The sequence below is a fragment of the Arvicanthis niloticus genome, chromosome 17 (assembly GCF_011762505.2).
Source record: "Arvicanthis niloticus isolate mArvNil1 chromosome 17, mArvNil1.pat.X, whole genome shotgun sequence".
NCBI classification, from domain to species: Eukaryota; Metazoa; Chordata; class Mammalia; order Rodentia; family Muridae; genus Arvicanthis; species Arvicanthis niloticus.
In genome coordinates, this window is record NC_047674.1 from 33,655,333 (window position 1) to 33,670,096 (window position 14,764).

The window sequence follows — 14,764 nt, forward strand, 5'->3', positions numbered from 1 at the left end:
GCATGCACACAGCACAGTCCATTCCAAAGTCAACTCCAACACTCCCTGAAAATTTATTCACATTTTATTTAACTTGTTTTCCATATGGGAGGCTGAGCTCAGGCCATGTTCACGTTATGTAGGCATTTGACAAAGACTAGAATATACCTAGCCTCGTGTATACATTTTTAGTATTTAAAAATAATTATGTGATTTTTAAACGTTTTACCAAATTGATTATGCACAAAACATAGAAAAGCCAACATAAGCTGTTTCTTGTAGATAAGACTATAAATATGAAGATTAAGGAATCACGAATTCAGACTGACAAACGGCCAAGCCATTTGGGAAAAAATGCGGTCACTTTAGTGGCCAACAAACTGAAAATAAAATAAGACACTGTGCCCAGGGTCTAACCTCTTGCTTGGATCTAGGTTCCCTAAATTCCAGCTCAGGGTTTGTAGGAGTGAAATTTCTCTTTCACATTAAGAAAAATGTATTATGTATTAAGAGATGCGTTTGCTTTTCTCAGCAACCACTGCTCAACTGCTTCAATTAACATCACTTTCCAGTACCAACAGATACAGTGGCTGCTGCTATGGACATCATTCCGTAAGGGCATCCTCTTGTTCTCCCTCAACAACTGTATCCCAAGCTCTTCTTCACTGGAGAGTGTCAGTTTCAACAGGGACAGGGTAGCCAATACTCAGAATAGTACATGGTTCCTGAGGCATCGACACGCCTGGCTCTCTCACATACATAGGAGAAAACAGGGCTCATTAAAAAACAAACAACAATAACAACAACAAAAAAACCCAGCTCTCAGTAAACTGGATGTGATAATACATGATTACTCAGGAGGCTGAGGCAGGGGGATTTGAGTCCAGAAAGTCAAGCCCAACATGGGCAACATACTAAAAGATTCTATCCCAATAAACTGATGTTTTCCCATCACTGACTGTCTTCCTCCCTGCAGACCTGTAGATCTGCCTCTCCTGATCTCTCATATCCTAGGTGTCTCCATGCCTCTGTGTGAATCCTACTAAACTGTAAACAGCCAAAGGTAACGACAAGAGTTGGCTTCTCGTAGGAGAATGTCCGTTTGAATAGTTGAAGTCTGAAGCTAACGCTGGAATTTGTGGAGGAACACACTAATCAGTGATGGCTGAAGAGAGGAAGATGAGAGGCAAGGAACACAGGCTGCAGGAGCCTCTCAGTGTTGTGTGATGGTGGGACAGAAGGGAACGACTTGGTAAAACTTTTGAAAATTCTTTGCTTCAGAGGATGGTTAGAGGATCCCCCCAACCCCCCGCCCCGAATCCACAGGAAATGATGACGAGAGGGTAAAGGTCATGACTCTACTTCTAAGTCACCTCATTTAATGCGACAGGAAGCCACAGCCACTTTAGGGATGAAGATAAGACCTAACTTTTATGTTTTCCAATTGAAGATTTCCAATGTGTTCTTTATTCTACTATTCTCTAGGAGTTGAAACCACCTCATTCTAATAATGTGGGAACGGACATCTGCGACAGACAGACGGCGGACACGGGAGTGAGAGAGACCTGGTCAAAGGGTCTCCTATGCAGACACAAAGTCCTTAACCCCTTACACAGTTTGCTAACTAGTCTTCTGTCATCTTGACACAGGCTAGAGCAGTCTGGGGAAGGACAGTTGGGAAAATGCTCCCAACTGGCCTGTGGGCAAGGGTGCGAGGGCTCCTGCTTCACTGATGATTGACATGGGAGGGACCGCCTCACTGTGGGAGGTGCAACCCTTGGGTCCTATAGGGAAGCAACAGAAGTAAGAGAGTAAGCAGTGCTCCTCCCAGGCTGCTGCTTCAGCCCCTGCTTCCAGGACCCCCTGCTCTGACTTCCCTAATTGAACTGTGCTGTAGAACTGTGCACCAAATAAGCCCTTTCCTCTCCAAGTTGTGTTTCATGACAGAAACAGAAACCTTCAGACAAGGTTAGATGGAAAAATGTTGTCAAGCAGAAATTGGGATTTCTTAGCTTATTTTATTAGACCAAAACATTCTTTGTGAGAGTTTAGATAGCATTAAGAGGAAAGCTATGGCCAGGGAAGAATAAGCACAGGGTCGTTCTTCTAAACCAAGAAGTTTTCCACCCAGGTCCGTCCGTCCAGAGAGGACATCTAGGCTGTAGTGTGGCAGCAACCACCCAGTCCCACTCTCCCTCCCTCGTGACTTCTCTGGGCATCAGTTTCCTTTGGTGCAAAATGAGGAGACAATAGTGTCTCGCAGACATCTCAGGGTAAACTGAGGTCAGTGTATCAGGAGGAACACTGCTTAAACTTTGATGCACACAGCACTTGCAACTGCAGTCAAGGGAAATCTAATTCCACACTAAACTGCAGTCAACACAAGCACATATTTCCAAGTTAAGATGTTGCTTAGTCTAAAGACAATTCTTTCAGAAACAATCTAACTATTTTGGCAGAAACAAGTGTAATCAACATATTTTTAGTGGTTGCTTCCAAGTTTTTTTTTATGTGTTAGTAGGCTCCACAAAAATATTTTAAGTGAAAATGTTGTTCAAATATTTTGTGACTGTAAAGATTACAAACCGCCTACATGAAAGAAATGGCTAAAAGGAGGAGACAGAAGTGATCTAAACACTGGCAAAAATCAGGCTGGGCTTGTAGGTCAAAAAAAAAAAAAAAAAAAAAAAAAAAACCAACTTACTAAAAATAAAGTTCCAACGCTAAATTGAAGATGCCAGGAAATTCCTTCATTTTTGTTCAAACACAAAAATCACCCATTTCTTTGGTAGAAAGGGAGGATATCAGGCCCTTATAGCTCCTCCTCCATCGAGTTTAAAATATAGGACATTGTAAAGCTGACTGGTGTCCAAATTCTATGTAATTTCATTTTCATTAATTAAATAACTATAACCAGTCAAAAAAAATCAACAAACACACATTAAAAAGAGATAAAATGGTAAAATGGTTCAGAAAGGAACAAATTACTTAACTATCCAATAGATAATCTTTAGCTTCAGGATGCACAGAGTTCAAGTTATCACAGGACAGAAGAAAACACAGTCTGAGTTTCTAACAGTCCTTACATCTCAGAATGAATTCTGTTAGCTGAAGCATAAAAACAAACAAAAAAAATGACTAGACATTTTAGTATATCGGGTTCCTCTTACATCTTAAGATGGCTCCAATTTTTTTAAAGCTTCAAATATAAAAGTTAATGTAATAAAACAACTCATCTTTTCACTTGTCCAGAGACTGCCAATGTCTCTATCAGAGGTACACTGGTCATTTTTAGTCCTTGACTCGCTGAAGACTGGAGGTTCAACACACAAAAGTATTACTTTCATTAGTTAATACAACTGGCTTGTGGGAAGAAAGTTCAACCCCACCACCATCCAGAAACCTGAGTTTCAAGGGACCTAGGTTTATAACTTGTTCCCCACCATTTGCTGCAAACAACAGGCTGTAAGGTACAGAAGGGGTCTTCTACTTAACTTAGCGTTCTGTTTCAATCCAACATATAATCCACAGTAAATGCTAGACAAAGGAAGGAAGGAAAATAAATCACTGAAAATTGAAAAGTGTGTATTTACATACAAGAAATCACAGAAACGTAAAACTGGGAAAGGCGTGCAGGAAAAGGAGGTGTGTATCAGGTAAACAGCTCAGCTCGGACAACTTTGGGTCAACATGAAGTAAGTTGAGCAGTCGGTTTCAACTTCCAAAGCCTCACCTTGAGCCACTTCACAGGCATCTGAAAATAATCTTGTGGGGAAGTGCCTAGCATATGGTAGGACCCAAGGAAGACCATGGTTAATAGAAGACCATAAGCTGTTCCAATGGCGTCTGAAAGAATGGGAAATCACACAAGTGATAATGGCTACGTCATACTGCTTTCCTTCTGATGACTCTAAGAACTCAGACCGGATACACAGAGGGGCATGCACTCGCTGTACTCTCTGTCCTGACCGCTGTAATCTACTGCAGAGCTCTGTCTTTGTTTATTCCACTGGAATCACTGAGAATGACACATAGGCATCTGTATTTTCAAGAATCTTCCCAGATTATTCTCACACATGGTTAGGCTAGAGAACCCATGGTCTGTAAATAGAGAAACCAAGTGTCTTGTTGGTGTCCACTAAACAAGACTGGGATGAAGTGGGCTTTGTGAAACTGAACACAAAAGGTGTATGGGGGTGGGGGAGCTAAGGAATGAAGGTAGAGCCCATGCCAAGGGGGATGGTAAGCATAGTGTACACAGCAGGTACCATGCTATGTGATACAGAACACACGAACACACACGAGTGTGCACAGCAGGTATCGTGCTATGTGATACAGGACACACATGAGTGTGCACAGCAGGTACCATGCATGGGATACAGGACACACATGAGTGTGCACAGTAGGTACCATGCCATGGGATATAGGACACACACAAGTGTGCACAGCAGGTACCATGCATGGGATACAGGACACACATGAGTGTGCACAGTAGGTACCATGCCATGGGATATAGGACACACACAAGTGTGCACAGCAGGTACCATCCCATGAGATAAAGGACACACACACAAGTATCCACAGCAGGTACCGTGCAATGGGATATAGGACACACACATAAGTGTGCACAGCAGACACCATGCCACATGGTATAGGACACTCATGAGTGTGCACAGCAGGTACCATGCCATACATGAAATGTGCACAGCAGGGGTCCCTTTAAAGGCAGACACAAAGATAGCCTGTCTACAAGGATGACCTGAGCTTTGCTGCCTGTGTCGGTCACCACATCCTTCACCGATGATCCCCTGAGCATCGGCTCTTGCTCTCATCTCTTCTCGCAGTTTTCTTCAGTGAACTTGCTTTCAATTAAAGTAGCTTCAAAGCTGCCCAGGATAAAGTGCAGTGGCCACCCACAGACACAACTGCATTACTAATAAGCACATGAGTTCTGATCAGCTCTATTTCTGTACTGGGATGGCTTGCTCCTCCTATGTCAAGCAGTCCACATTCCTACTGGGCACAGTGAACAATTTCCTGGAATTTCTGAGCTTAAGCAATGGCCCTGCCTCAGCTGAGTAGGTAGGTGGCTGGAGATCAGCAAGCACTCCTGGGTAGAACAATGTAACAGATTTCATGATGTTAAATCAGCTACTGTATCATGCTGTATTATCTTAGAACACATTAAACTACTGTGAGTTTTCTTTTCTCCATTCTGCATGCGGACCACCTATTTTGCCTATTTTGCTTACAAAAGCTGCAGAAATTCAAAAATGTAACACGTCTGAAAGCACTTTCCAATCTCAAAGCATCATACAAATCTAATACCTATCCACCCCTTTTCACATTCAGCCACCTGTCCCAATACACATGTGTACGTATGAGATACTCATCGGACACGTATGCAAGGGGAGTGTTAGCCAGGAATGCCTCTTAGCATATTATTGCAAGGGATTAAAGGAGAGACAGGCTGGTCATCTGCCCTGTGAATGGCCAATGTCACAAGACCAGGGCAGTTCAGATCAGGTTAAGAGGAGCCCAAAGAAATGCCCCCTATTCTATTTCAAAGTTCTTAAAAGTCCTCCAGGCCAACCCTGCACGCCACAGCAAGGAAGACTGAATTTCGTGAGACAAATATGAAGAATAACTTGAGGCAAACAATGACTGTATAGCTCACAAGCTATTTCTGAGGGGGAAAAAACACTAATACAGGGACTGGGACCGTCACCTACATGTAATCATCCATGAAAAGTGAAGAGTCCATAGTCACACAGTTAGGTAGACAGTTCTAATCAAACACACTTAAGCAAACTGACACAAGAAAATACCTGTAACCATACACGAAGAATGACTCCAGACAAACAACCATGTTGGTGACTCCAACTCTTACTGTATCACAAGATAAACAGTCTTTATCAGGACTGGAGGAGTTGAAATGCCAGGGTACTCAGGTAAAATCCTAGCTACCTCCCTCTGCTTTGATCTAGGTGATGCCACACACCACTGTAGCACAGACACTTAACAAATCCAAGTGACGGGCTTGTGATATTTTCACATGTATTTTCCAACGAAACTTAAAAAACAACAAAACAAAACAAAAAAACCTCGCTTGGTAGAACAGATCACAAAACCCTTGACATGAGAATTACAAACATGCTTGTTAAAGAAACAGGTTTTAATGGCTCCCCTCAACGAAAAACGACGACCGCCACACAGAGCTTACTTGATGGCAAGTTATGAGGGAGTAAATGTAACACATTAAGGCAAGCAGCATTCACAAACATGGCCAGCTGATTCGCTTTCTTATGCACCGGTCTTTATGCCAGACCTAACCAGAGAGCCGCACCACTGGATGCTTTCCTTTTAAAATGCAACCAGTGTAAAACATAAACAGGGCTTCATGAGGCGGAACACTGGCAAGGCCTGCCGTGTACACAAACCGGAATTCAGTCACCAAGGTCAACAATGACTTTGCACACGCACCCTAGTAAAATCTCCTTTGGGTCTCTATCTATGGAGCCACACCAGTGACACAAGGACCTGCCCCTGAAGCTGATCATCATGGGTATAACTTATATCCAGACCTCTTCTGGGTTAAAAAATAAAGTTAGGAAAATCTTAACAACAACAACAACAACAAAATCAGCTCTCATTTAGTAACTCAGAAGTCATTTAGGTAATGCACTTCCCGGGGAAGTAAATTATACCGATCCAATTACATCTGGAAGATAAGTAATTTGTCTGAAGGTAAATATCAATGTCAGGGAAAAAAGAGCCCAGCTTCCTGGCAGCCTGAGTCACATCCCAGTCCCAGTGACATGTGGCTCCAACAACTTCAGATGTCAAACAGGGGCCATGGAATTTGGGCAAGCTAATGTTTGCCTCCGCCCTCAGCACACAGGAAGACCAAAAGCAATTATGTGAATGTTCTGTGCATGACAACTGATAGAAAGAGCTGGAATTTGGCCTCCTGGACTATGGAACAGAGTTGGAATGCAGAGAACTGTACTGTGTGCTACAGGGTCACTACATACTCCTTTTTAAACAATACTTCATATTTTTTATTGACACAGTGATTGAGTGTATTTGGGGACTAGAGTATGTATATGTGTCTATCCGGCAATAATCAAATGAGCATATGTAGGCAAGCTATAATCTGAAACATTTGTCATTTTTTTGTGTGGAGGGAACATCAAAATCCTCTCTGCTATCTACACGGAGGTATTCAGCTGTTTTCTAGTTTAACTTTTACCTATCACAGAGCTAAGTTTCTATAGACTGTTACAAAAGAAAAATCAAGAGCCATGGATTAAAAACATTAAGCCTAAGGGTCCTGTTAAACCAGTGCTTTCCCAAGTTACTCAACAATAAAACGAATGCACTATTTAAAGTGAGGGTAAGAGACATGGGTAACACAGAAGATAAAGTCGCAGTGTTGACATCTGAAAAGCTTTAACTTTGACATAGGCTAATACGCAGATGGCATTTTTAAGAAGCTGCAACACCAGAGTCTGGTGTGAGGAGGAGGAGCAGTCATTTACTCCAGTATCACTTACCTGGTATCCATCATCCCCAGGTGCATCCTTGGAGACAGAGGACACACTGGCAGAGAAGGAATGGTACCCCCTTTTTGTGAGCTGAAGATGGTGTGCTGCAAGAGGGTGACCTCTCTCAGCACTGTCCTGTTCTTGGACACTGCTACAGCTTTTTGATAGGTTTCCCACAAGCACACTGTTTTCAGGGGACTTCTCTGTGACACAGAGAGTGGGACTTGAGCTGGCTGCCTTTTGGAAAAGAGAAACATCTTTTTTTCTGAGGAATGTTCTGTCTTTTCTGTTGACGTCATCTAAGTGTCTCTCTGTCTCTGGGCAATGTGGAAGGCTATCTTCTTCTGGAATCGTCTTATCCGGGATGCTAACTTGTACTTCTGAGTATCTCCCCTGAGCAGAGGAAACTGTCACTCGGCGGGGGCAGTTGTCCACACAGCTGGGCAGAGGTTTCAGTTCACCATGGTCTGCAGCCGCTGTCTTCCCCAGCTGCACACCATCTTCCCGAGTGGGGCTTGCAGCAGGGTCCTCCCACACCAGTTCTCCGGAGGACACAGCTGGGTGTCCCCCGGCAGGCTGACCAACACCCTTCTTGCCTTCTCTTTCTCTGCTTTGACGCACCGGCTCGGTGTCACCTACAACTTTCTGGCTTGGCTTTCTCCTGAAATACTTTCTTCCGGGAGAGTATTTTTCAGGACTCAAGGGACTTTTGGCAGGATCGAAGTACTGCTCTTCTTTCTCAGCCCGCACACAGCCACAGACATTCCCCATTTGATTCACGGACACTCACGGCTCCACGAACTCGCTCATTTTAAAATCCAGGGCTTCCAGGACCCACTCCACCAAGTCCTGAGACTCTCCACTCTGACTTGTAACTCCTAGCAGGCTGTGTGACCATCCTCTTCAGCCTGAAGCCATGTTGCTTATGAGAAAACCACTTGCAAGAAAAGCGGTGGCTCCCTGCCAGCTGGTCCTGTGTCTTATTAGGCACTGTGGCTCATTCCTGGCCACCAGTCCTCTCAGACAAACATGACTGCTCACAGTCAGAGCAGACACCAGTGAACTTCCACGGCAAACCCCGAGATTTACTACAGAGACCACAGCCCTGGAGCTAACACAGTGCCTTCTGAAATGCATACACACATTATCAACATTTTCATTAACCTCTGGAGCTAAGCAAACAGAAAGTAAACACGGCCAAGAGACTTACTAGCTAAGTGTCCTTCAAGTTCAGTCTCAAAGTGCCTTTCAAACTCAAGTTCGGGGAGCCTCCCCTGGAAATGCAAACTAATTTTAGCGCACACCCACAAATAAATGAAAAGGTTATGAGTCTCTAATGTTCAGACTCAGAAAAAAAGTGATATAAAGATATAATTCAACAATTGGATGAAGGGAAGATAACTACTGAAAGCCAAAAATATCTTTAATCACGTCTAAAGCCAGTCTTTTAATGTGGCTTGACATAGTGCTCAAATCATAAATCTCTGATTATCTGCTCACTAGGATTGTCACATGACCAAATAACTAAGTGAAGGGATTTAAAGGTGGAACACTTAGCTAAAGGAAGTGCCGCACACTCTGACACATACATTAGGGCAGTTAAACTTTATGCTCTGTAATTGCACTTGGGTTAAATATTAAACAGCTTTATGCAGGGTCAGGGGAGAAAATTAAGAAATCAGTATGGACGCAGATACTGTGAGCTGAGCTTATTCCTAACCATGAGTCACCGAGATGATACAAAGGAAATGAGCGTGACAGGGAAGACATTGTACAGAAGCCAAAGTCAGCTGGAAAGTCGGTAACTGCCTTTCCTGAGGTTGAAGTCTTTCCCAATCAGAAAAGGAACTCAACGTTTTACTGAAGAGGGGCTATCCAGTCAAGGGTCAAGTTGACACACTGGTGTTGCAGATGTCTGTAACATATCTGTATTGTAAGGGTTTCCCTAATTATTTAAAAAGAAAATTAAATGTTATCTGGCGATATATCCCAGATGAAGGATAGAAAAAAAAAAAAAAGTCTTGGGTTCGTTTGTTCTCAAGTTTTCAATGTCTGCAAAGACAATGGAACATGGTTTAAATGTGGAATGGCTACTGTGAATACTGCCAGGGTGGAGAAGCAGCCGGGATTGGCACACCCTCCACCCTTCCCTCTGGCCCTGCCAAACTAAGCAACTGTCCATGGTTAGGTCACACGCCCTGTTCCCTTCCAGAAATGGCTCAGTTTTTGCCTCTGCCTGGTAACTGGTACTTTTACAGCCTTCTTCTCTAACACTCTGCCAGGCCTGGCACAGACTCTAAACTTTGCTTCAGACACTTTGAAGTGTATTTCCATTGCCAATGGATATACCACCCTTGATTAAAGCTAACTTTAAAGAATACTTCAACAGATAGCACACCATACCTCAGCACGACCTCCCAAACAGTGGTTTATGACAGGAGACTATCAGGAATACAATTCCTACCTTCTGAATGCCAGACTGGAAAACAGACCCAATCTGTGATGTTCAAAAGCAGTATCTTAAAAACCTACCCCTTGAAAAAAATTACCTTATTCATACGATGAATAGAGGAACTAAAGGCTGTGCCACCCTGGGTGGGCGTGGTCACCACTCTTCCCCAGGGGCACAGCCAGGAGTTCTAATCCCAGATCAGCACAGCACTATGAAAAGCTTTATCTCATTTCCATTTTACCACAACAATCATATTCAAGCTGGCAATCCTCCTGCCTCTAATCCTTGATGTGGAGACACAAGCAGTGGGACTTAACATGTCATTCTTAAATGACCCTTTGTGTGAATGTTCCTCAAACATAGAGTCTATTTGTGCTACTTCTAATTCCCGTTTATGACATTCCCATCTGTTATTTCCTTCTTTCTGTGTAAGTAGCTGGGGACCGTTTTCTCCAGTGTCCGGAGGCATTTCAGACTGTTAACCATCCCTTTTCCATTCCTGTTTTTCTTCTGTGGTTTCAACCATTCATTTTCCTGTTACCTTACACATCTTTCTGAGGACAGAGCAACAGCCACGTCTATGCTGGTAATTCCCTGCACATCTGACATCTCAGGGCCGCTCTGCTCAGCAGAAGGGAACAGGAGACCGCTCACTAACCCTTCTAACCCATCTGGACGGTGCCTTCTGCTCACCACCACCCCAGATCTCACACTGTGTTTTCTTAGAGTTTAACCTAAGCCTTCTTCTCTACTTTCTATACCCTGTGGCCAAGTTTCTTTCTTTCATTTTTTTTCAAAATATCACCTGGCCTATATCCCTCCCCTTGAAATAATTTCAGTTTTTTAGCTTCCCCCTGCTCCATTATGACTGCCTTACTTCTATCTCTTTGACTTCAAATTATCAATTTTAAAATGATTATTTTATTTACTGGAGAAGAGGAACACATGTACATGGAAGTCAGGGGACCACTTATTAAAGTCAGTTCTTTCTACCATGCAGGTTCCAGGTATCAAAGTCAAATAAATCTTCAGATTTGTCAAGAAGAGCCTTTACCCACTAAGCCATCTTACCAGTCCATCAGGTTTGTATGTATGTATGTAAACATATTTTCCCCCTCAAGAGTAAAGTAGCCATCACAAGAAAGATTAAAAACCCCGAAGAATAAAATTCCATTTCCCTCTTGCGAAGTCCTTTAACTGCCCCTAGTGACCTCCACTTAAACTTCAGACACAACCTGCCTTAGCAGCTATGTAACGAAGTAGCCAGCTCCCTCCAGTGAGGGGCCTCAAACTTCCCCATCTGGGGTCCTTGTAATTTCAACCCTAACTTTAAAAAGCACTAGACCTAATTCACCAAGGCCTAGTACAACTGAGGCAATCTGCATGAATATAGTGTCTGGATCATTTCTACTTAGATTTCATAGGATTCTGGTAATATGGCCTGCTCGTGTCCCACCAACAAGCCCTACATGCCTGGAATGCTGTGGTCTCTTAGTTCTTCCCTGGGTGGAGTCTTCCAGTAATGACGACCCTTACTGCTGTGGTGTCTTGGTTTGAAGTTAGTTAGTTACTGGCTTGCCCTGACTTCAGCAGCCCAGTTGACGGGACACCTTAATTACCAGTCCTATAGACAGGCTGCTTCAGGCCATGCCTCCACTTACCCTGCTCGCTCCAATTCCCTACTGCTGAAACTGTCCAGCTGCCTATCAGGGCCTGGGGCTACCTAGCCACCCTCCTGGGATTCTTCTTCTCTCTACCTTTTCCTATTGCTCAGATCCTGTTCCCAAACAAACCCCTTTATTTTTCCAGTATTACTTTCATAGGCTTTACTCCCCGTGTCTCCTTTTTCAAAAAAGATCGAATTTAAATCCCCACTTCCTTTCTGATGGTAACCTCTTTGTTTCCTTCCTTCAAGATCTGACTGCCCACTACTACTGAGAGTCTTACAAAATGTTGTGAGACTATGAGCAGTTAACAAATTACAGCAAGTTACAAAGGGGAGCCACCATAAATCAAATGACAGATTCCCACCCCCCCCCCCCCCCCCCCGAAATGCAGTCACTGTCCTCAGAGCTACATAAGGCTCAGCTGTTTATGGCACTTTCCCACTCATCTGGCTCTTTAGAATACACCTACTGCCATCTAGTGTCTACCAAAGAAAATTTATTTACAATAAGGATAAAATTACTTTAAATAAGGATTTGAGTCATAAAAATCTTTAAATGGCTAAAACAAGTAATACTGCCCAAGAAACAAAAGAAACGTGTCTGCATTTAGGAAAGAGAAAGCTCTGCCTCTCAGCGCTAAGATTACAACAGAAGGCCTTTAAAGGCAGATACAGAAGCTCACGGAGACCAGGAGACAAGATGCCACCCTCACGGTGTTATTAGAATAACTGAGACCAAGAGACAAGACACCAGTCTCACAGAGTTATTAGAATAACTAAGGTACTGTTAGGAAATTAGCCTGAAATTCATTTTCATTCAGAGGATGAAAAACACATTCTCATAGATCACCTGAAAACCAGCCTCAAGGCAGAACGACAGCACTGAAGATAAAGTAGACTCACCTGAAAGTGCAGAATTATTGTCCATATTAACCCCAAAGTGAGCTTAGGATTTCCATCTGTTATGTCATCATTTCTGATATTCACTAACTTCACCTGTTTGTAGGTGAAAGAGAGAGAAACAGTGATTATTATAAACCAGGCACGGGTTCTCATCACCTACAAAGGAAATGCTAAATTATCCAAAGAACACAAAGGTCACCAAATGCCTCAGCCTTCCATTTAACGCTCTAGATGACAAACACATCTAAACACAAACTGGGTACTACTGGGGTTCTCTCTTCTGGAGCAAGTACCGAAAGTACCCACTTGTCAAAAGTAATGACTGTGTCTGGATAAATATTTATGTTCTTAAAATGAGAGGACAACCTTTTTTTGAAATGAACTTATTTTACTCTTATAAGCAAGCAGGAAATGAACCAAGTTTGACAACTTGTAGATTTTCATCTTCTATCATACGTATTTCTACCATGCATCACTCAAATCACTGAGCCTCTAGAAGCTGAGCAAACATCAACACTTTGTGCAACCCTCAGAACCGAAGCCTATCAACTGTTGAGCTCTGATGTTCAGTAAGTGATCTCAAACATTCACTTCTACAAAAGAACTAAGAACCTGAGGTGAACACCAAGATTTATATCTTATTATGTCGGACACTTTTGCTCCTTATTTCAGGGAGCATGAGGGAGCAAGGGAGACATTTTGCCACCCCTGTCCTTTGTCATGTGAGAACACAGGACACCCTTGTCAGATGCTGAGGGTTACTGTCTTGATCTCTAATTTTCAGTGTCTAGAACCACAAGTGATGATTTCTATTAACACAGCATGAAAGCTGCACAAAGCCAGTAATCTACTTATAGCAAACAGCAGACTGTTATATCAGGAGTAAGAACGTGGCTAGCAGGATTTCTAGGAGGGTATGAACTATGGAAACATTCTAATATACAAGGTGCAAGGCGTCAAGCCTTGCCTCACCCCTACCGGGAGCTGTGGTGCACACCAGCATTCTTGATACACTGTTGCTATTCAAATGTCTGTCTACTGGCTCAGGCAGATGCATCCGAATTCCGCCAGTGAGACTTAGTCCTTCTTAGTCACTATTTTTCTGAGCTCACACCTAATGAGACTTCCTTTTCTCAGCTACAGGCGTTCGAAAACAATGTTAAATATTTGCCTCAGTAATGGCGCACGATAATTGGCATAGTTCAGACCCAGTTAACCCTTTATACTCCCCGACTCATTCCTAGGCACATTTATTTAATCACTTATGCTAGAGTCTGAAAAAAAAAATATCATACCTGTCGTCTTTTCAAATAGTCGAGTGCAATCTGTACATTCTGTAGCCTGTGAAAGCGCATCCGACCCTTCTCTCGGGGCTAAGGATAGAAAATTGAAGGTGTGAAAATACTACAGTTTGTAATACCTCTGACCATGCTAATTTAAAAATATTTTCTGCTCATCTTAGTATTTTTAAACTATTTATTAGGTAGGCACAAAAATTTTTTTTCAAGAGGCTTTTAGCTCTTCTATTATCTAGGACTGAGTTTCAAGAATGAGGGAGCTTTTCTAAATACACTGTTAACATACGCTGTATTCCAGATGCTTCATTTAAACAAAAGGGAAGCCACAGAACACAGAGACTTTTAGTGTTTACTAACAGGATAGTCCTGGCTCAATCGGTGCTTAGCTATGAATCCACAAAGATAATCAAAATCCTCTCTATTTTACTTCTCAATACACACTATCAGCAAGACAGGTTTCCTAACCGTATTTATGGGTTTATGAAAATGAGGTAAAACAACATGCAATTAGTACATTACAAAACACACTAGGGAGAAAGACGGAGGTTTATTTAGCAGTGACGGAGGAAAGGAGAAAGCAACTCACACTAGGCAATACATTTCCTCTGTGTTTTACTGGGTCCAGCCTTTGCATGAAGCAGGATGTAACACAGGCAGAAAGGACTGTGTACTTTCGTGCTACACTGGATGTGACTGTTTTCCTAAGTCTTGGGAAAAGTGTCAAACACAGTCATTTTCTCTGCTGCCATTTTCCACATTAGCAGAAAGGAAAAAGAATGGGGACTGAAAATTTTCCCCACAAAATAGTCTAAGAGCAAAAACAGCAGAAGAAACTGACTCCCTCCCTCTTAAGCTGCTGCTGACATCCAAGGTGGCAAGACAAAAAGACAGCAGACCATAAAAGAGAAAAGGAAGTTTA

The 14,764-nt window shown here is 42.7% G+C and overlaps 1 protein-coding gene across 19 annotated transcripts in view; it reads right to left on the reverse strand.

Annotated features, from left to right (window-relative positions):
* Dst (dystonin) overlaps window positions 1–14,764 on the reverse strand; it is a 385,515-nt gene that overhangs the window by 176,235 nt on the left and 194,516 nt on the right. For 18 of the 19 annotated variants that reach the window (XM_076915117.1, XM_076915116.1, XM_076915122.1 and 15 more), the window contains 2 exons: window positions 13,843–13,920; window positions 12,548–12,640 (listed from right to left, as the gene is read on the reverse strand). In XM_076915117.1, the coding sequence (XP_076771232.1) occupies window positions 12,548–12,640; window positions 13,843–13,920 (171 nt within the window). Of the gene's footprint in view, window positions 1–7,535; window positions 8,313–12,547; window positions 12,641–13,842; window positions 13,921–14,764 lie in introns of those variants that run through there. The other variant, XM_076915110.1, reaches the window with a different exon arrangement.